Here is a 23,296-nt window from a genome sequence, read left to right as displayed (position 1 = left end):
TTAAATTCAGATTGTTTATTGTAAACAGAATAACTCTAGCACTCTGTCATACTGGCTGTGTCACATGCACCCAATTCCACATCAACTGCTTAAAATAGCACTTGCAAAAATTACAGTTATGTAATAATAATTTATGGTTTCTTACATAAACTAATTAACAAGCACTAAAATTGAATTACAGTGTATTCTAGGTAGTTTTTTATTGCTTGTAGACACTGCAGCTTTGGATCCATTAAAATGAACCCATTAGTATGCCTGAGTTTATCAAAATTTACTGCTATATCAAACTCAGAAACTGTAAAATGCTGGAGAACACTTAAAAGCAATTAAGAGTTGCTGGAAAACTACATGGGTTTCCACATCCAGTCACAGAATTTTGAAATTCTACATTTTTTTCCTCTGGAAAACATTATTTGTGAGCTTGTGTTAAATACACTGCTATTCCAATTTATTTATATAATTCATTAAAATTAGAGTTGATAGTACTTCCATGAATATATATATCTCTCTATTTATTTTTACACATGATAGAAGCCATTTAATTTTATTCACTGTAAGAGTGGTATGTTTAAATACTAAATCCCAAAATATATATTTTTATAATATGTTGTCAAAACTTTTAATATATATAATACAAATACTTTTACTAAAAGAAAACTATAAACAAAAGCAAAATGCAAGAGGGTAAAAAGCCCATTTTTTGTGAAGGATCCATGAAAAATGTGGTGAACAGAGACACCTTTACTGTTTTTGCTCATACTATGTTTGAGCTACAAAAAAATGCTAGCGGCCTTCCTTGGCAACAGGTTACATCACAAACTATCATCAAATTTATTGAAAAGATGTTGAAACGTGCTGTTAACCTTTAAAACAACTTTTAAAGACACTGTATTTATTCAATTAGAAAAGACACTCAGATAAACACAACTTAAGGCCCTTACTCTGTCAAGCACTCATTTAATTTGGCTTCAGAGCCAGTGTAAGAAAGAACATCGATTCAGAGACAAGGACAACCCTATCGAATATACCAGGATTGTGACATCTAACAACAAGTGTGTCACATCAGGGCCTTAGTTTCAGGTTCTTCTACTAAGAAGCAAACTCTCAGTAACACCCCTGATGAGCAGATTTTATACCTTCAGTGCTTTGCATACTCTATCCTGTCTGAATAATTACAATCAATTTTATGCATTAAACAGGTAGGACAACTTAGTAAGAAGGTCCCTTACCTTTTTCTATTTGGGGGCTGTCCCAAGCCTAAGACCACTCTGCAGAAGTCAGAAAACTGGTGAGGGTTAGACACCATATATTGTTTTACCATTTTACTAAATTATGGAATATATATACATATAGTATTTCAGCAAAATTCTTGATCCTTCTGGGTTTTGCGCAGCCTTCTTAAAAGAAGTAGGAACAAACATTTTGTGATGTAACCTGAACCACCACCTGTGCTATAGCAGTACTGCTAACCCCAGTACTGCACTGTCCCAAATGCCTTCCTGAAGGACAAGAAGGACCCACACATGTATCAGAACAATGATGTATCTGATTCATTACAAGGCCCATATTTGACATTCACCTGTTCTTGAGTCAAGAACTAACATGTACTTAAAGTTATTTGCACTAATAAGTACTTTGCTGGACTGAGACCTAACATAACAAATGAAGCAAGACAGACCGAGTTCTCCATCAGTACATGTGCAACTGAGAACAAAAAATGACACCAAATAAAGTATTTTGTATACCAAATGGAAACAATTCACAGTAACACTGAAAAACTGAACAGGATGCTGACAGTATCAAGAGACTAGGACAACACTTTTGATAACAAAAATAAGATGCACTATTAAAGTGTTTCCAGCATTTTACTAGTTTTAATACAAAATGTCCCCAGATTTGTATAGAAAGATTAAAATCATGCCCGTTATCTTCAATTATTCTCATTATGACAATTCTCTCACTACTGTGTTGTCAAATCTCCTTTTCTTTTCCCCCCACTGGTCTTCATAAAACTTAAATAGAAAATATGTTGGTTGCATTAAGGATCAATTAAAAAAGTATCATTCAACACGTCACTTCAAAAAAATGTGAAAGTCTCTATTTTTAAGAAAAGCTGTTGACCCCATCCCAAAAAGGACCTACTTTTCTCACCCCCTCCAGACCCCAATAAGCTAATTATTGGGATACTAAATGGTGTTTTTCAGGAGTAACAAGGATATTTCAAGCAATTTTGTTTGCTCTGGAGGGTTATTTTATCAAAATGAAAATGTGAAGGGATTTACTATTTTAAAAATATACTGCATCTACAAGTTTTTTATTATTATTGTTTCAGTTGATTTTGGTTTTCAACAGGTTGTCTGCAATATAAATGACACATGACCACAACTGATTTTTATATACTCTCTATCCCTAACACACAGCTAATGTAAAATGAACCAAGAAGGAATTTGGGACTTTCATAACGGACAGAACCATTTATCCTAATGATCTTTAATAATTTTGTTCATCATGAAGTCCCCTGAAACCATATCAGTACTGATCATTTGCATTTCTTCATCCATTGGGGTTCTTCACAGTTTTGCAGCCATGAAATTGATATGTGGTTTCACCAGTGGAAAGAGCGGCAGACTGCGCTTGAATTCTGTCATATTTTCAATCACACTTGGCTGCAAAGAAGCGTATGCGAGAAAAAGTCTGCTGAATATCTTTAATCAGAAAAGTGAGAAATTCCTCGCTTTTCATTTTAACTGTTGCTACAGCTACATATAAACACATCTTTCTTGCTCTTTTCTACAATATTAGTGATTCACACTTCATTATTACAGGATCCCCCAAAATATAGTGTCATTTCTTATGAAATAAATGGTTTCATATTTACTGTAGATAATTTAAAACAATAGCTATAATGCAGTAATTGCCTTCCTAATAATGGCAGGAACTTTAGTAAATGCAGAGGTTGTCTTTTCATTTGCAAATTCTACTTCAGAATATCCCACTTATCTTTTGAATATCTGAGGTAAGATCATAAAAACAATGGCAATTCAATGAGCTATTACTTTTAGCTGCAGTAACAAAGTAACTTTTTAATATTTCAGTCATAACGGCTAATATATCCACATATAATTCATACAGAAATTTCCACCCATGGTGATTATTTCACCTGTAAGGACTCAATAAGAACACAGATCTACTACCGCATTGCAAAGTTAATTATCTGTTGGAACAAACTTTACCCTCCTCCTTCAAGAAAATTCATTTAACGTCCAGTAAGGGCCCAGTGCTATCATATCTAACCACACAGTGAAATCTGTAATACTTTTATGAATAGAATTTGTCAAATTGCTTCCTCCACAGTTACTTATTAACAGGAATATGCATTAATATTTTAGGTTTTAAGATAATGACGAGATAGTTGGTTTTGTTGTTGTTGGTTTGGGGTTGGGTTGGTTTTGGTTTTATTTTTTAAACAAAGATGATAAATTTGTTGATGCATATGCATCTTTCTCGTGACACTTGATACATCTGATTATATACAATCAGTATTTTCAGCCAATAACAACCTGTATTTACTCCATAGTGTAGATACGCAGTAGAGTTAACTACTAGTAATAGCTTTCATTTCAATGGAATAGAAGGAACAAAAGCTAACAGGACGGACTATTAAAAAGAAAAAAAAAAAAGGAAAAAAAAAATCAGGAAAAATCCCTGTTGTTACTGAGGATGACAATGCATGTAGAAAAGAGCTGAAATGTCAGCCCCACAACAGCATGAATGTCAAGGAGTTTGTTTCTCCTTATAAACTTATATTTAATGATACTAAACTTCCATATTAAGAATACAGCCTGGGATTTTTTGTGTGTTGTTTCTTTTTACCTGTGGTAGTGGTGGTGCTGGTGCCAGGTTCACATCATTTTGGCATGGAAATTCTCCAACAACAGGGCCTATTTAACATCATCAAAATTAATTCAGGACCATAATTTAATCAGTACCTTTTACATAATAAACTGTTTTCTCTTATAAGACAGGTATCTATATAAAGCACAGGTTATTAATTTTAAAGTATCTCTAAATAAGATTTTCTGAACACTTTGCTTTTACATTCCATAGCTGTCTTTAGAAATACAAAGAGCTTAATCCATGATTTGACTTGAGAACATGTGCTGAGGCAGTTACTTTTATTCATTTTACTTATACATAAAGAGAATGTAGAAATAAAAATTGCTAGTCTACTGATCAATGAATACTTAAAACTGTTTTTCAGTACAAATTATGAGAACAGTAGTAAATGCCAGTGGTATACGCAGCACGAGCAATGTAACAACAGCACATCTTTTAGTAAGGACATGCCTATGGAGGCGTGGGGGTTACTCCATGTACCAAAATTCTGGATAGCAACCCCAACTCTTCCTTGCCTGTCCCCATGCATGCCCTACTCCAGTCCCCCCAAAACTTCTTCCTGCATCCAGTCCACTTGTCCATAAGAACTTCTAGTCTTAAATTCCTTAAACCTCCCTTCTACCTCCATACTCAAATTTCAACCCTAACCTTTACCTTGGGAGTTCAAGTGCTTTCCCCTCCTAAAATCCCAGATCTATACTGCTTCCGATTCTTTTCCACTCTCAGAGAAAATAGTGTGTCTGCCTCCAGGAGGAAGGGTTCCCCCTGAGAAGCTTTTTAGCCTTCCTCTTTTGGTTACCTTCTAGAGGACAGGCACCTGCACTTGAAAGAATGCTTATTTGGACTCATGGGAAATGCATTAAAATCCCCATTTCTCTTTCATGGCAGAAGAGAGGCCACGTGCCAGATTAAATGGTTTAAGACAGGGGAGTATGTGGAGAAAATACCTTGCTATAATCTCTGTAAGAATAACCACTTGTTAGGTTGTCTCCCGTGCTCACCCTTGTCTTGGGAAGATACCATTCCAAGCAAATTCTGCCAATATAGTTACTACACTTTAAAAAGTTCTCTCTAGACAGGAAAAATACTAGAGCTATTTCTACTTAGCAATGATTAGTCATGAAAACTGGAAAGAAGCTTTGAAGCAAGTCTTCCTTACTCAGCTGCAGAGTTACAATTTCCACAGTACCATAAAAATCAATCATTCTGAGACTGGAAGGAGTTTCATGACAGGCGCACAGCCATCTGCTTCTTTCTGTTCCTACACACAAGCCTTTAATATTCTTGACTCTGCAACCAGTTACGTGTTGAAATTTAAGTCCAATATAAACTGGTGAAAAATCCGCACAAAACAACATAGAAGTTTTTCCTCTCAGCTTATTTATATTAACCAGAAACACTTTTAACCTTTTCTTTCTTGAATTCTAAAACAGAACAACACAGTTTACAATGCACAGCTAATCTAGATTATTTGAAAATAAAACTTAAATAAACTTCGACTTTCTCAAGTTTAAATATAATGTTTGACATTCCCAAAGGGTTGGGTTTTTTTGTTTGTTTGTTATTATTATTTTTATTTATTTCCTTTGAGAGTGCTTGAATAAAATTGTGGACATTCATTGCTTGTCAGGGAAAAAAAACAACAACAGAAAAAACCACATTGTATTGATAACTACAAATCCTAATTTTGTTTTTCCCTGTAGGACTATACAGAGTTTTATGTTTGTTTTAAAATATCCTGTTGAAAAAAGAAGCGCTATTTTAAGATATATTGTTCTAATATCAGTATAGTTCAGAATGGCTGAAGAACTTCGTCACAAACATCAATCAGAAAATTTGAAGCAGCCATGTGAAGAAAACCCATAAAAAGAAGTACTTTTTCCTCTGAAAGGTATGTAATCTCCAGAGCTGAGTTTTTCTTATAGTGCATTTATATCATGTAACATGGCTGTCTTTAGACTTGCTTGAACAGGAATTGATTAAATACTATATTCAGCACAACACTTACAGGAATCCATTTCCCTTGCAAGGACGTGTACTGATACCTTGTGTCTTCTGGGAGCGTCTATTGCCAACAGCACCTACAGTAAAAAACATCAAGTCCTTCAGGTGTGGGAAGAACCACTCAGACATTACATTTATAAAACAGTAAAAGAATGAGAGCATTTAAATTTTAATTTAAGCTTTAAAATGAGGGATAAATTTTGGGATGTCCCTTCAAATATTATTAAAAGTCATTCATACAGTACTTTGAATTATTTTAAAATGAATTTAAGAAATTCATGTACTGTTTGGGACTCAGAAAAACTCAAAGTAATAGGAATTTAGCCATTAACTATCATAGTATCAGGAATGTAACCTAAAATCTCTGCAGAATTTTCAATCCCTAGCAGCCTTCTGGAAGTACATCGCACTGAACACAATTATTAAATTCAGCTGGACTAGCTCACCAATCTAGCCAGTTACTTCTGCTCTGGAATACTGATAATCACGTATTGAGCATTAGTGTAAGCAAAATAGTAGAGATTCCTACAAAACCAGAACATGGATACTTATTCAAGTTATAATTTATTAAACAACAGCTACTGAAATTCCATTTACTAAGTTTGTATTTGCTGCATATCTTCACCCATGCTATCATACTATTAAAAACAAAAAACACAAACCAAAGATGTCAGTGTTCACTGTGCCATGTAAATGAGTTTTAAGCATTAAGACTAAATCTCATAAAAATAGACAGTAATGTAAAAATGACCTTGGATAGTGAAAAGGATAAGACAGAGTACAAGAGAAACCATTTTGAAAAACATTGCCTCCCGCCCCCCCCCGCCAAGAGAGAAAAAAAGACGACATAGATGCACACATACCCATGCTTCTTCATAGGCAGAAATTTTTTGATCCAATAGTGAGTTCCAAAGACATACATCTACATTCTTTTTCAAAGTATTCCCTGAGCTATTAGCTGCTCCATAAGTAATAAAACAATATGTACACTTCGCAATATAGTGAATTACTGCCTATAAAATTTGTTACAAAACAGAAGAATGAGGCCCAATTTACTGGGGGGGGCTGTGTGGCACAGATGACCCCTAGTATTTCAACTGCTTATATTGGCTGTCTAGCAACTTCATGCTGAGTTGCAATGTACAATTATGTACATCATTATGCTGTTCCTTTGTTTTGCCTAACTATGACAGGAAGAATAAAAAGTTTTGATTTACAGTGAACAAAGATTTAAAAATATCTGTTTCATTCACAATTCACACACACGAAATAAGCTGAATCATTTACTAGTTGAAGAAAAAAAATAAAACAACAAATTCGCAATTTTGGTCAAGCTTGGTCATAGAGCAGCACATTTTTTATTGATAAAGAAAGGATATATGAGACAAGAGGAGAATAAGAGCTGATAAAGGGAAAAAAACCCAAACCAACACACAAACAAAACCCAATCCTTCTCCACAATTTTTACAGTATGCTAGTTGCCACTAAACTAAGTAAGAATCAGGAAACAAAATTATTATTAAGTTATCTCCATCAATCATATCATCTGCCTAGAACAGGCATAAGTATATGCTTTCATAGTTCACACAAATAACATCCAGTTATATCCTCATCTCTTTCCAAGTAACATTTTAACTACATGACTAACTTACCTTGTAGAACTGTATAATATCATCCTTGGTCAGGGTCTTTAGATAAGCCACTTCAATGTTATCTGCACAACAATAGTAAAAATTAGAACAAGTCTGCAAATCATAGCTAGTTATTAGCACACTACTTATTCAAAGTATATTTCTTTCAAATTCAGATGCTGTAATTGACTGCAAATGATATGCTTTTCATTGTTAACTTGCAAGCTAATACTTGCATCACTAAAAGTGTCACTGGAAGCTTGGCAGAAAATTATACTTCAGTAAATCCATTTGATTGAACTTACTAAAAAATGCATGTTTGAAGAATACTGTTTGCACTGTATGTTATTCAGTAGCTAAAAAAAGATATGCCTGCTTCTGTATATTATCTTCAAATCAATGTTACACATTTCTAATGCAGACTGATTATAGATGGCTTTTATTCACAGTTAGGAAACAGGATGGTAAGATGTGCTTTGGCAGGATGTACTTTTAAACAAATGTAAGGAATGATGCCTACATCATACGTGTTAAGAAATAATCACCTTTAAGATACCTGGGGACAATGTGTCTCAGTAGCTACATCGCTTCATCTAAATTAAATTGTAATGAACTGATCATGTAATATTATTACTGCATAAGCAGGAATGTTTTTTGTTGTAGGCATGCTTGCTTTTCTTAGGGTTAGCCAGATCAAGAAAGAAATGTGTACAAGAGAACAAATATGCAGCTAACAAGTGCGTGAGGCAGGCTGTAAGTAATTAATATGAAGTTCTACCTGGAGGAAATAAAAAACAAACAAACAAACAAACAACAAAACCAACACAGTTTGGAAAATTAGATGACATTTGGGAGAAAATTTTTAAATTAAGTAAAACAGTAGAAGTAGAAATAATAAAAATGTTAAAACCTGAAGAAAAAAACCTTTCACTTCTTAAGGCTGGAATATGAATTTCTGATTTTGACGATTTTAGTCATATTAGAATCATTAATGAAATAAAATTACTAGTGGGTAGTGGGGAATTAAAGACATAAAAGCCAAGGGAAATAATAAGTTGAGAGAGATTTAGATATGAAAGTTATGGCTGCAGCTGGAAGTAAGAAATTCCAGAGAGATAATACAGACCCAAGTATGGTAAAAACAGAAACACTGAAGGCAGAGAAAAATTAAACTGTTTCATCAGACACAAAAAAAAGTACTTGAGGGGACAAGTTTCCACGTCACTCCTTACACTCAGGCATGAAACCTCGTCAGTAGCTCTTACTCTCTCAAGACCAAGCTAGATGACAAAATTCTTCATTATTAAAACAGTTCAGTTAGCCATTGTCAACCAAAAAGACTGTATTTGCTATTGTAGAAGGCCAATACTGTGCATGTAAAGCAGAAGAGAAGTCACAGGATACAGACAAAGTTTTATGGAGGAAGCATATTATGCATAGAAGGTGGAAAATTATAGCTGTGAATAAGAGTCGAGAGATGAAAATGTGAGGAAAAGCTGATCTGTAGCTAAAACTGATTTTTTTTTTTTATGTTAGAAACTGTATTACTAATATACCTCAGTATTTTTGATTAGAAATCTTCAAACGATGAAAAAGGGAAGAATACAACTTAAATACTATGTAGGATCACAATGTAAGTAACTGTCAGTCCATTTTCAGTAATAACACTAGAAGTCGGTTCTCAATTGGTCTTCTACAAGCCTGTAATCTTCAAAGTATCATGGGTGAAAAAAAAAAAAACAAACCCCAAATTAATGTTTCTTCGAGCCTACTCTAAGCTGATACAGGTCACATGTTAGTTAAGATACCGCTGTTGCCTCTGCCATCGCTGCCTTGAAAGAACTGTGCAATGGGAAGAGGAATAGGGTTCACATGAATGTGTGCACTTTCAGGAATGTCAAAGTGTATTTGAATGCATCTCAGTCAAGTATTACAGACATCTGAACATCACAGAAAGAAATTTGAGCTTATGCAACATCAGCATTTGCATTCAAACCACTTCCAATCCTTGACCTACTCTATGTCTCACTGAGCCTTAAGGGAAAGAACAGAAGATCAATGAAGCATTCGCCAACCCCCATCATATAGTGAACATCAGGGAACACATTTATCCTCTATTACTAAAGGCTCCCACAGCAATGAGAGCACAGGCTCCACAAACGAGGTTATTTTCTCAGGGCAGAAGGAAGAAATACAATTTACAGGACACAAATCACCAAGAAATATATTAAATTATGCACAGGCTATGTAAAAGTTTAAGTTGCTCCCAAATTAATATGACACTCAACAGTCACAAGTGTAGCCAAACTACGGCATTCAGTTTTAAAGGAATTATAATTTGTCTTACCTCTGTCAAAGTTATACTGCTGAGAAATTATTTCTCCCCAATATTTAGCACATTCCGCAGACAGCTTCTTTGGTTTGTCTAGGCGACGAATTGCTAAAGCTTGGATGTGTTTTTGGAAGGCCTCTTCTGTCATATCTTCTATGCATTTCTCCATAGTTTTTAAGAATGCTTCAACTCTGCTTTCTAGATAGTGTGGTGGCTTTTCAGATTGGATAATAAATCGCAGTCCTTGTATGCCATTTGCCCGACGTGGACCACTGAACACAATGTAACCTTGGCAAAACAAGAATAGTCACAAATCAAAAGAAGCCCCTTGTTTCAGCATTAAGTTTGCCAAACATGGCATGTTTGACAGGAATGCAATTTTATGAAATAATGCAGGTTTTCAAAATATGCTACTGGTTTGTTTTGTTTTTTTTTTTTTTTTTTTTAAACGTCTTTATTTCACTGAGGTAAATATCAGTTCAGGGGAGGGGTGAGGAGGAGATGAGGCAGACCAAGACAGAACAAAAGGAATTTTGTCATCAGGATTAGGTAACCAGAAATTAAGCTGTACTCTAGTGCTTCATTAGACTCGACATTAGGAACTTATTATTATTTTTTCATAACATCTAATCTGAATTCTCTTTGCTGCAATGTAAAACCACTATTTCTCATCTTATCAATTAGATACAAAGAAAATATTATTTCCTTCCTTTTTGGTGCAGCTTTTACTTATCTGAACAACTAAGCCTCTCTTCCATCTTCTTCCCCTCTTTCAGTAACTAATCTGCACATTTCAGTCTTTCAAATGTTGTTTTATAGCTCTCTAATCATTCCTTGATGCTCATGTCAAAACTGGATACAGTATTTCAAAGTCCTTACCTGAACAATATAGAAGTATTATTGTGTTTGCATCTTGGAAGCTCCCATTTATCTATAAACCAGTGTTTTACACAGCAGCATTACACCACTGATTTATGTTCTACTTCCTATCTACTGTAACCTGTAGATTGTTTTCTACAGAACTGCTACCTAGCCAGTTGCTTCTTAGCTTGTATCTGTGCCATTGATTATTCCTGCCAAACTGTTCCTAACAAATTGCATCTTATCTTCATTCAAGTCATGTTTCCAAAATGTCAAACTAATTTTGAGTTCTATCTTCCCACACACTTGCAGCCTCTCCCAGCTTAGTATTATCTGAAGATTTAGTAAGCATATTCACTCTTCTATCATACAGAGTTTTGACGAAAATACTAAATAGCATTGGATCACAATAGAGCTCTGTAAAACACCATTTTTCAAATGAGCTAATCTATTCTCCAGTCATGACTTTCCAAACAGTCTTGCATCCAAATGTGTAGCACTCCCACCTAGGCGCTCTCTCTAGCTTGTTTGAGAATATTACGTGCCTTTCATACTATCAAGAAAAGACTTAAAACATCACCACTTCCATCCATACAGCCAAACTCTGTTTGTATATAAAAAAAGTTCTGTCAGTTTGACCTGAGTTTGTCCACTAATAGTTTCTCAGTTACCTTCTATGAATTTAGAACTGATTTGATAATTCTAACTCCTGGAAAATATGGAATAAGTTAGCTGACTGATCTGTAATTTCCCTGCTCTTCTCTTTCCTTTTTTAAGGAAACATATAGCATTTACCCGTGTTTATTTTTTCCAGTACCTCAGGTGTCATCCACCAATTCTCAGCTATAAGACTTTTAATTCCAGGATTTCATAATTTTGGTTTTCATTGTGGGTTTGTTTTTTTTTTTTTAATGAATGTAGAGTTCATCATGCCTGAACTCTTTAAAAGCTTCTAATTTACCTGAACAACTTTTAATCTGTTATTTTCCAGTTCAAAGGTAAGCCTTGGACTTTGATCGCCAGTATTTATTTTGGAAATCATCTCGTCACAGTTGACATTTTAAGTGAAAACTAACAAATCCATCCTAAAACATTTTTAGGTGGTGTCCCCCCCCCCTTGACAATTTTTCTCTTCTGCTTTCTTGTACTGCTAAAGCATTTATTGAATGAGTTCTTGTTACTACTTCTACTGTTTAGCAAACTGCTAAATCCTGAACTTCTTTTTCTCTTCACTTTCTCAGAGATCTTATTAACAATTCCATGAAGTGTATTGAATTTTGCTGGTATTTCTACTGTCTTCCCTCCTAAGTCTTGTGAGCTCTATCATTTGGCAGTTACGCAGTGCTGGACACACCCTCACTTGTTCCCCGCCTCCTCTTTAGCCATTACCTCTAACTTCTATACAAAACCTGCCACCAGCATATTCCAAAATCCTGCTAAATAACCTGGGTCCTGCCCTATTTTCAGCAGGTATCTAGATGGTTAAAATCCCTATGATGAATATGGTATGGCTGATTCTACTAGTTGTTCACAAAAAGTCTACTCTTGCCTGATGTCCCTGGTAGTTCATAGGTAGTTCACACTGAGACATTCCCCTGCCTCTCACCTTTGGAAAAACTGTACTCCTCCTCATTAGTATTTCAGTCATGCAAACTGTCACACAGCCTGTCTCTCATTGTTATCCTGGTTTGGAATAACCTTACTAGTTCTCAGTCTTACTGGTTCAGGTAACAATTATTTGTACTTATTGGTGAACAGCCGTGTTCTTAAAAAGCCTGAAATGTATTTAGGTCTTCACCAACATGGCAGCTTACCATTACCCACACAGCAGTATTCCTAAGATAGGGCTTATGAATCATCAAGTACACCTGGAAGTAGGATCACACGCAGAAAAGACCAAACTGATTCTTTAAGAAGATCTAAAATTTAGGAAACTGACCTAATGTCCTTTTGGTAAAAATTCTAGATATGAAGTTTTCTGTACAGTGATCAAACTTTTTTTTTTAAGCCAGAGTTAGTTTCAGATATTTCAGACTTATCTTAAAAATTATGCTTGCTGCTTCTCAATTTAGAGTCTGTGCACAGTAACATTCGAGTCATCATCCGTTAAAATGATTTACATTTACCAAGTGCCCTTTAAATGGCACTCACTAAGCAGGGAAAGAACACCTCATCATGTCTCATGTAAGTGTGTGAGTACGCATGCATGTGTGTATACAGAGACATAATCACTATGGGAAAATTTACCTAATTGTTCCTTGGTGCGCAGAGTATTGAAGCATGGTTCTGAGATAATCTGACAAAAGAGCTCCAAAAACATATTCTCAGAAGTGCTCTGCATGTCTGTCTGGTAATATATTTCAATGCCACAATTGTTATGAACTTCATTTCTCTGTTGATATACAAACCAACCTCCTAAAAGACAAAGTTGAAACATTTAAGTTCATTAAAATGTACATTTTTATTGTCCACAATTAAAAAGATAATGTTCTATCACTTGTGGAATGGAATTATAATAAATGGTTTAGGACTGTTAAAGCAGAATTTCCACTAACAGCATACTCTTCATGAAACAAGTAAAGAAAAGATTATTTTAACACATTGAAATGTCATAGCTTAAGCATATCAACAAGTAAATTGAAACTGGCTGATTCTCCTTAAGCAAGAATTTTGGAACTGGAGTGGAATTCTGCATTACCTCTACTGTGTAAATAGCTTCTAAAAACAATTTGTCAGAAACATTTATGAACATTAAAAATAATTCAGCATTTAATACCAATAGCTTCTTTGGTATATGGTAGCTTCCACAAGCTGATGATCAGCTATGGGTAAGGGGCTTTGGCTGTATAGCTACATATGTCATCATTCCTGTATAACTCCCAGCAATTCCTTAAACCTCCTTTCTTATATATAAGACTTTTTTGCACAACAGAAGTAAAATCATATACAAACACCATGAGACCAAAAGAATTTATATTAGAAAAAAACCATTACTTGTGTAAGAGCTTTTAGTTTTCTCAAAAAGCAAGAGTAACTCAGGACAATCCTTCACTGAATGGTCAATTAATACTTGAAAGTGCTCAAAGAATGGTGCTTATTCAAATGTGTATACTATGTGTAGCAGAGTGTGGGGCAGAGCTCTTATTTCCACAAATCATACTGAGTGAATTAGGATTGAATCACAGAATCATGGAGTCATAGAATGGTTTGGGTTGGAAGGGACCTTAAAGATCACCTAGTTCCAATCCCCAAGTCGTCCAATTTACATACACAGATTAAAAATGAAATCAAATTCATTTTCAGGTACACCAGAAAGATGATGTACTAGTGCACAATTTTATTAACAAAACCACACCCTAACTGTATTTTTAAATTTAAAGTTTAAAATAATTTGAAGTAAGTCTGATTTCAAAACAAGCTCCTCTCAACAGAATAATATTAATTTTAAAATGCCATTAGCAAACAGAGAATCTCAATTTAATGTGTATTAAAAAATTGTAAATAAATCATTTAACTTACTGTCAGGAAGTTGCACTTCTCTGTATCTCACTAACTGACTGGGAAGAAGTGGCTTTGTATGAGCGTGCTCAATGAGAGTGTCCTCAACCATCTGCATAATTCCTAATGCAGCCTGGAAGAGAAAACATAGGAGGACTTTTAATGATCATTAGTTATTCTGTACCTAATAGCAGGGTAACACTTTCCAATTGTTGATGGTGACATGAGAGAAAAGAAAAAAGAAAAAAAAAATCAGAAATAGAAAATAGGGATATTGTAATTTAACAAAAATACAGCAGAAGTTAAGTAGATAAGAGGAAGTGGGGGCTGGGGAGGGGGCAAGGGGTTTGTGGTTTTTTTTTCCACATTTATCTTCTCTATGTGTTTAACTACTACTCCTCCCCAATGCTTCTGAAATTAAAGTTCAATGGGCTTTTTTTTTCCCTTTCCCTTCACCACTTTGATGTACTCATCTTTCTAAGTTTGAAAATGAGATACCTACAACGTACATTTGCAAAGCAAATGACATTTCAGCAGATCCAATTTTAAGAAAACAAATTAATGGTTAAGTTCAAACATGCATTCCATTGACATGCGGGTAGTATTAGGACTCATTGCCCAGAAACTTTCTTTTATTTGATGGATTAAAATAATAATGATTAAAAAATAATAAATAGTGAAAAAATTAAAAATCGTTAGTTTCATTCAAGGATTTAACTTCAAAAGCTTTACCTGTTAAGTCTTATGTGTTCTTGTAGCCTGCATACTGGAAATTACAGTAACTTGCTACGAAGTAGTTTTGGCTGAAAGCCTAAATCTCTTAGTCTGCACTGCCACAAACTCACAACACAAATGATCTTATCGAAAATATGCAAAAGGTCTGGAAACTTAATAAACACACGTGCCCTCCCCACCCCCCAAAACTCCCACCCAGTATCAAAGACAAAAAGATTGAGGTCTAACAAAACACAGTTTGAAAGTGTCATGGTTTAACCCCAGCCAGCAACTAAACACCACGCAGCCGCTCACTCATTTCCCCCCCACCCAGTGGGATGGGGGAGAAAATCGGGAAAAGAAGCAAAACCTGTGGGTTGAGATAAGAACGGTTTAATAGAACAGAAAAGAAGAAACTAATAATGATAACACTAATAAAATGACAACAGTAATAATGAAAGGATTGGAATGTACAAATGATGCGCAATGCAATTGCTCACCACCCGCCGACCGACACCCAGCCAGTCCCTGAGCAGTGATTCCCTGCCCCCACTTCCCCGTTCCTATACTGGATGGGACATCACATGGTATGGAATACCCTGTTGGCCAGTTTGGGTCAGGTGCCCTGGCTGTGTCCTGTGCCAACTTCTTGTGCCCCTCCAGCTTTCTTGCTGGCTGGGCTTGAGAAGCTGAAAAATCCTTGACTTTAGACTAAACACTACTGAGCAACAACTGAAAACATCAGTGTTATCAACATTCTTCTCATACTGAACTCAAAACATAGCACTGTGCCAGCTACTAGGAAGACAGTTAACTCTATCCCAGCTGAAACCAGGACAGAAAGGTTAGAGAAAAATATATTCTTCCAATTGAGTCACCATATTAAAACAAAATATTTGCAACAAGACTGTTCAGACAGATATTCTGAACAGGATTAGTTTACTATTCACCCACTAGCGGCAAATAAATAAAAGGAACAGTCAAAAAACAAATATGAGAATGAAATTAATTCAAGAAGAAATAGGAATTTTAAGCAGCTAGATAGGTCTAATTTTTAAAAAAGTACAGATTCACTAAAAAATTTTTCAGTATTGAAAGGCGTCACAAGAGTATGTAAATTTTTATTTAATTTTAGTCAGAAAAAATTCTTAGATGCAGGTTAAAATTTCTGAGCTTTGTCAGTGATGATCACATCATGGACACTGAAGGACAGTAATTTCCTACCCGCATCTATTAGGGAGTTTGCAGATCATTTCTAAACATTACATAGCTATGGGTATAACAGTACATACACCCTTCCCAGTTCTCTAGCTGTAGGATTCCTCAATAGCCACCCATTATGCCAACTAAAGAATGCATTTTTCTGCTATGACTGCATCATCATGGAAATCTAAAAAAACTGGTCATTCAGTTATATTTTAGAAGGAACTGACTTTCATATACAAATGTCTAAGAAATCAGGAAGGAAAAAAGTGAGACTATTTTTTTATATTTCTCCTCATGAAAAATACTCTATAAAATTAAAAAAAAAAAATTTAGATACATCCTTGAAAAAGAAAACTTTGTGCATCCAGTGCTATTGGCTCCTTCATATTTTTATTTTTCCCCTCCTTACTAGTTAACTTTCTTGTCCATACATGCAGCAGTCACTAGCAGTGTTTATAACATCTTCTGCTAGTAAAGCATTACAGAGCTGGTATAACATAGAAATATTGCTATACCAGCCCTACAAAAAAAAAAAAAAAAAAGAGTGCAAAAATGTACAAGGTGCTACATTTTGTATTGGTATATATGTTCAAATATTTGGTTAGATTTCCTATGCAAATACAAACCATTATTATTTTAATGAAAGATAGAACAAACATTTTCTGATTTTTACTCCCAAAAAGACACAAATGAGGGAAGCTGACACTTATTTTTATGGCCCACCATTCCTGTTTAGTTTTGTGCAAAGTACTTCAAGGTGGAAGGATCCTGGATTCTTAAATCTTTACTAGTTAGCCTGACACTTTCAAATGGAAAAGCAGGATCTGCAGCACATCATTCCTTATGCAGCTTGATCACATCACAGTAATGACATGCAACATAGACTTTAAAATATTTGGATCATAAGTTGTTTTTTATTAAATTTCCAAGAGCAATACAAGGGCAGCAGTTAGCCTAATAAATCTAAAGTGGAAAAAATGACACTGATACTCCCATAAAGATAAAAAAGTACGAAGTCAAATTATGAAATCACATTTGGCAAAACTGCTTTAAGATCTGAGAAGATTAAACCAGTCTTCCATTTTTTTATACTGCTTTTAAATAAAAACTGTTTTATTAAAGAAAGTATCACACCAACCTGTTTTGTTATATTGCCATGGAGAAGAGCTTCAATGTGTAACCGTGACAACAGTTGAGCTATAAAGGCCTTGAGGCGGGGAAGAGTGACATCTAGAATAGATATTTAGACAGTAAAGTCAATTACATGCATTTTTACATTAAAAAGTACCTAACTCATCATTAGATCTGGTGCATTTCTTAGAGGAGGAGAAACTCATCATCATGAAAAAGTGAATCTCTCCTTAAAAATGCAACATTGGGAAGTTTCCAGGTCTAAATAGCAGCACTCATCATATAGTTTGTTTCACTTAGAATTCACTTGCCATCTGACCCAGTTTCCAAAAAGAAAAGGAAAACAAAAAAAAAGCCTTCTTTCCAATCATGCTGAACAAACATTCATCCTCCAGAGAAAACAGTTGCAATCGTCAGGTGGTGTTCCAAGATAAAGCCTTAGTTATTAACTACACAAGCAGCACATAGTTTATAATGTTCAAGAAACACACTATGCATTTACCATCTAGACTAAAAAAGAACCTCAACTCAAATATGGTGTTTTGATATTATCTTTGTAACAAACAATACACAAGGAAAATATTTTTGCAATATATCCCAGAGTACACATACACACACATTCTATGCTAACCTGTCTTTGCAAAGTAGTTTTCAAATATAATGCAAAGTATAAACATACATAAGCAATGGAATAAGAGAGGAAGGATGGTTGAATGGATGGGGTATTCATCCCAAAGTCAACATCTCCATTCTTAATTTCCTAACAGTACAAGAATACCCACACTGTATCACCAAATCTATCAATTTCTCATTCTGTCATTTTATCAACTGAAATAAAAACTAACAATACTCGTGTATTTAACAAAAAGTTTTGAAAAGACAAGTGCAATCAAGATTATAAGGTCACTCAGTTATTCAGTGGGGGATGCATACATATCTAACAGATTTCATTTGTATTAGAAAAACCTATACCATGCTTATCAGTCTTTCCCTCTCTTAAGAGGTAACTGACCACCAGTAAAAAATTCATTTCCACATTTTTCCCTGATTCCAAATCAACTTTTTATTGTTGTATAACTCTAATCTTAATTTTTGCCCCTAGAATTGCTTATTAATAGTGCAAAAGATTATGGTCACATTGAGTGTGAGAGGGGAAAAGAGAAAAAAATCATGCACAAATCCCCTGTATTTCAAGCAGATTTCCAGCAGTGCTAAGTAGACAGCATTCCTTTCCAGCATTCCATTTTTAGCCATTCTTATGCTGAATACAGTAGCATTAATCTTATAAAGACAACTTACACAAGGAACAGAAAACCTCTTATTTTTTCAAAAATTCAGTAATCATTAAAAAAAAGGAGTGACCTACATATAGCTGAATCCACTGCCATGAAAATCAGCGTTAGTTTTGTCATTGACTTCATAGGTAGCACTGGCACCACTGCTAATCTCAGAGATACCTGCAATCATTCATGAAACTATACAACTAAACATTTATATTTCTATCCTGGAGCAATCCTGTAGAAAAAACACAGCCCTGTGCAGCTGGCTCAGGGCATCTATAGAGGCTATCTCAATGAAGCCATTTTCAGCATCACAACTTCAAAAAGTATGGTATGTGTCAAGTCTTTGACAACTATGGATATGTATTCTGAATCCAATCCCTCAAATAAATACAAAATCCAGATATTCTTCTTGAAAAGAACACCTCAGTTTATTCCGAGAAGATCTTACAAGATATTTTGCAAACTGTCCCAGTAACAGCCTTTTGTTGTAACACAGTAAGATACAGGTAGAGAAGAGTTCTTCAGCTATTACTAAATACAATTAGAACTCCTAATTTGAAATTTCTTCTGCTTCCAAATATAGGGGGCACTTGCTCTTTGTTAAGAACCACAATGTTCTTTGTTACCATTGTTGCCTACAGTTCTTTATTATCTACAGAAACAGGAGTGAGGATTCCCTGATAATGGAAAAAACAAAATAGTATGCACATTGGTAAGTACGATGCAGATACACTCCAACGTGTCTGCAAGATGTCAATTAGAGCCAAATGATTTTAGCAGAGTTGGTTAAGCACTGGATTCACCATACCCAGGCTCATACCCACAAAGCCTGAACTTTTACCTGCAAGTTTTGCCATTTGAGGCCTTTTGCCTGAACTACTATACTTTCTAGAAACTGGAGGACAACTGCAGAGGCATCAACATCCACCAGCATCAGCTCAGGTCTGGCACTGCAGGGGCTTCACTTGAATAATGGGTAGAGTTCAAAATAGGTACCTTAATTACTTTAGTAACAAGACATTTTCCGTAAGAAAAAAATAAAATAATTAAGTTTAAAACTGGCAGATCATTACCATCTAGAGCTTCTTTTAATTCATCTTTGGTCCAAGCAACTTCTGTCATCAGGAGTCGGAGATAATACATTGCATGCTGGTGAGGCTGTTCAGCCCTGAAGTTGTTAAGTGATCTCATGTACTAAAACAAAATAATTAAGTTCAAATTGTAGAACTCTATTTCTAAACATAAAATATTAACCTTGTACTCTCAACTTTGTGTATCATCAAAAAGATACATTCAAATGTCAAGAACATTCTCTTGCTTGTTAGACTTGTTAAAAAATTGTGTTAAATTACCTTAGTAATAATGTGGGCTTCTGAGCCCATGGGTTAAGCAGTAACCATTAAGATAGTTGAAATAAGCACAGAATCAAACTTGTCCATAAAATTAATGGCCGGAAATCATATTATTGCAGTTAGACCTAAATAAGTATTTAGATCAAGTTACTCTACCCAGGAAATACATATTCTGTGATGACTGTCTGTGGGTGGGGTGGGGAAATATCGCTAATAGAAAATGTATTTTTCTCCCAGTTGCTTCCCTGGACTGACTTGGTTAGAAAAATACAGGAGCATCTGGGAAATTCTTTGCATTCTTTGGCTGGATAAAGGAGGTATGAGAGAAGAATCAGTGAGCTTCTCCAAAGAAACTCCTTTCTAGTCCAACTGCACCTTTACAAAATAAGCAGAACCTTTTTCCTCTACCAGAGGAACTGGAAAGTGCAAACCAACAGTTTTGGCAAGCTGGGATCATTTCCAGTACAATAATTTCATAGCACAAGTGAGAAGCAGCGAGCATGAAGGTGCTGAGGATGCATCCTTCTATCTGTTCCAAACAGAAACTAGAAGCTGATACCTCTCTTATCTGTTAGGTGTAGACATGAGGGGAAAAACTGCAATCTTGATTTGACTTTTTTGTATTTTGTCTTATTTTACATACACAAAAGGCCTATGTAACAAAAGTCTATAGAATGACAAAACATGCATAATACAGAAAAGTTCAAGTGAACTGTAAAGACAATCAGGGAAACACCTTAAACTAAAAGAAAATAATCCAAAACAGATCATTCACAGATCCATGAGTTGGGGTTTTGTACCTTGACATTTGTCACATCCAGTTAAAACTTTCCAGGCAATTAATGTATCTTAGGTACACAGAGCCCTAAATAAAGTGCTGTTATAATAAACCTACCTCATGTTTGATGTCTACCTGCTTAGAATTTCCTACTAAATAGTAATGAACTAAAGACGGCCGTGGTGTCTGTCTAGGCCAGTCACTTGTTCAAAAAATCACCAGCAGCACAGGATTAAAGTAAGACTTTAGCAAGCACAGGGTGATCTTCCTTGCAACCCTAGCTGTCTCATCTACTGCACGCTATTTGCAAGCTTTCTGGGCCAGAAGTCAGTCCATTCCCCACCACCAGTCTAATCCTTGTGCACTCATTTATACCTCCACAACAACTCATTGCTATGAGTGCCAATATCTAATTTGTTAATTTCCTTTGTTTTACTTGTCCTGCTCTAAAGAAAGAACCAGAACAACAATTATGTATGTTGTTTGGCTGAGCAAATGTAATCACTGTTCATAAATGTACCTCAGGAGCTAAAAAAAAAAAAAAAAAAAAAAAAAAAAAATCTAACTGACATTCCATATATCTAGATCAGTCATTAAATTTAGGAAGGGAGACTTTCAGAAGTCAGCATGTACTTAACCAGCAGGTTACTTTTGCACCAAAGGATCTTGGCCCAGGAGCAGAGCTCCTCTTCACATCTAGGGAGAAGAAATGTTGCAAATCTTTTCAACACTTCCTTTCCCCCTTCATCCATTTTCCCCTTCTTTTATGGCTAGATCCCATTGGGGCCTTTCCAAATTGTAAAACAGGATATAAAGTTAAGATTTCCCCTCCCATCCCCCTTCTTAGATTTCTACTTCTATCAAAGCAAGTTGCAATCCCTTGATCAATCATAAGACAGACCTACTGAAAGAATATTCCAGAGCCAGTTATTTTTAACCAAAGAATGTAATACAAACACTACAGAGAACTCATGGCCACAAAAAAGACAAAAGAAAAAAGCTTCTGCAGTCCCAATGAGGCAGAATTTCACTCTCTATTTCCACAGATCATCAGCCCTCAGATTTCATTTCAAGTCAATGCATTCCATTTTAAATTACTCCAAAATGTAAATTTCTCATGTAGCTTACCGCTTCCTTGATAATTTCAAATCGTTTTTCATCAATCTCAAAAGTAGCCATTTTCTCAATGATCTTCTTGAGCAAGATATGTTGCTTGTCATTATAACCTTTTACAGAAAGCTATGGAAAAAGTGCATAATTTGCTTTAAATGTGGAAGATAAAAAGAATAAAACAATTACCAAGTCTTGTATAATTCAATGAACAATACTTTTCAACACTTACTCTAAATTCAACATTATTCAACATGAACTCGTTCTGAAATAAAATCCCTTTACCCATCAAAAGATAACTGATGAATATAATACTGCATATTTGCCCAGCAGTTATGAATGCAGAGAATTAATGTCATTTCATGTCAATGTAAGCAAATTGTACTCTGAATACAGATTTTTAATGATTACAAGTATTGAGTCCAGTCACTACACTAAACTGTACATCTGGAGTACTGAAATGGTTTCACTCTAGGTTTTTCATTTTAGTAATGAAATCTGGATTGACAGCCTATTTAAATATTCTCTCCAATTTACTTTTAACCTTGCTGCATGTTTATCTTGTTGCTCAAAAAAATATTTTACATAAGTAAGCAGTACTACAAGAAAAGGGGTACTGTCAACAGCAGCACAATTTATAAGCAGGATGGTGCTGGGCTGAAACACCAAGGTAGTTAGTCTACAATCATAATGAGATATTGATCTGATCATACCCATTTTTTTGAAAGTATATATGAAATAAACTTGGTCATTAAAAAAAAAAACAAACAACATTGGAACTTAAAAATTACTATATGATTGCATCAAGCTACAGAAAGTTTGCCTACTGAAAAAAGGCATTTGGAAGGCCTTTGGGGGGGAAACAACTTCAAAATTTGGTATCTCAAAATGAGAATTTAATTGGATTTGTGCAGTTTAATTATTAAAGGTAAAACTACACTTTAGGACACAAACCGACATACATTCCTGCTTTACAGTAGGAAGAATTCTTTCTTCTGCAGTTACTGAAACATACCTGAACCGTGAATTTGAAGAAAAAGCTATCATAAACGGATTTATGACAAAGGCTCTTATTCTAAATTAGCCTAAAAAACCCAAATTGTTCAACAATCACCATGGGTGACTGTTTTCAGTGTAGCATCTGTCCTTGCTTAAAGTATCAACATTTTACAGTTACACCTATTGACGATAAAACTTCTCACAATATAGAAAAGAATATCAGAAGTTCCCAGACATCAAAATGAAGTAAACTGATTTAATATATGAAAATAGAATCTTTAGAGTAGAAGAATATAAAGACCCTACAAAAAAACAGCTAACATTTAAAATAACTCTGAACTTCTAAACTGTGACTAAAAATTAAGAAAATTACACACAGACATCCACCCCTGCTTTTTCTGTTTAAAGGAATTGACTCTGACCATGGAAACACCAGCAAGCTTTGAAACTGAGAACAGATAACCATGTTTGCAGTAAGTTAAGTGAATGCTACCAGGAAA

General features: G+C 35.0%; 1 protein-coding gene across 4 annotated transcripts in view; it reads right to left on the bottom strand.

Annotated features, from left to right (window-relative positions):
• The window catches only part of IDE (insulin degrading enzyme), a 72,499-nt gene continuing 49,203 nt past the window's right edge, over window positions 1–23,296 (bottom strand). For all 4 annotated transcript variants that reach the window (XM_052799862.1, XM_052799863.1, XM_052799861.1 and 1 more), the window contains exons 16-25: window positions 21,816–21,926; window positions 19,631–19,751; window positions 17,282–17,373; window positions 14,245–14,356; window positions 12,973–13,140; window positions 9,880–10,152; window positions 7,554–7,615; window positions 5,906–5,978; window positions 3,874–3,941; window positions 1–2,666 (exon numbers count right to left, since the gene is read on the bottom strand). In XM_052799862.1, the coding sequence (XP_052655822.1) occupies window positions 2,571–2,666; window positions 3,874–3,941; window positions 5,906–5,978; window positions 7,554–7,615; window positions 9,880–10,152; window positions 12,973–13,140; window positions 14,245–14,356; window positions 17,282–17,373; window positions 19,631–19,751; window positions 21,816–21,926 (1,176 nt within the window). In that variant the 3' untranslated portion in view covers window positions 1–2,570. The remainder of the gene's footprint in view (window positions 2,667–3,873; window positions 3,942–5,905; window positions 5,979–7,553; window positions 7,616–9,879; window positions 10,153–12,972; window positions 13,141–14,244; window positions 14,357–17,281; window positions 17,374–19,630; window positions 19,752–21,815; window positions 21,927–23,296) is intronic.

This window comes from Harpia harpyja, chromosome 10 (assembly GCF_026419915.1).
Source record: "Harpia harpyja isolate bHarHar1 chromosome 10, bHarHar1 primary haplotype, whole genome shotgun sequence".
Classification (NCBI taxonomy): domain Eukaryota; kingdom Metazoa; phylum Chordata; class Aves; order Accipitriformes; family Accipitridae; genus Harpia; species Harpia harpyja.
This window is presented reverse-complemented; position numbering and strand designations above follow the sequence as displayed.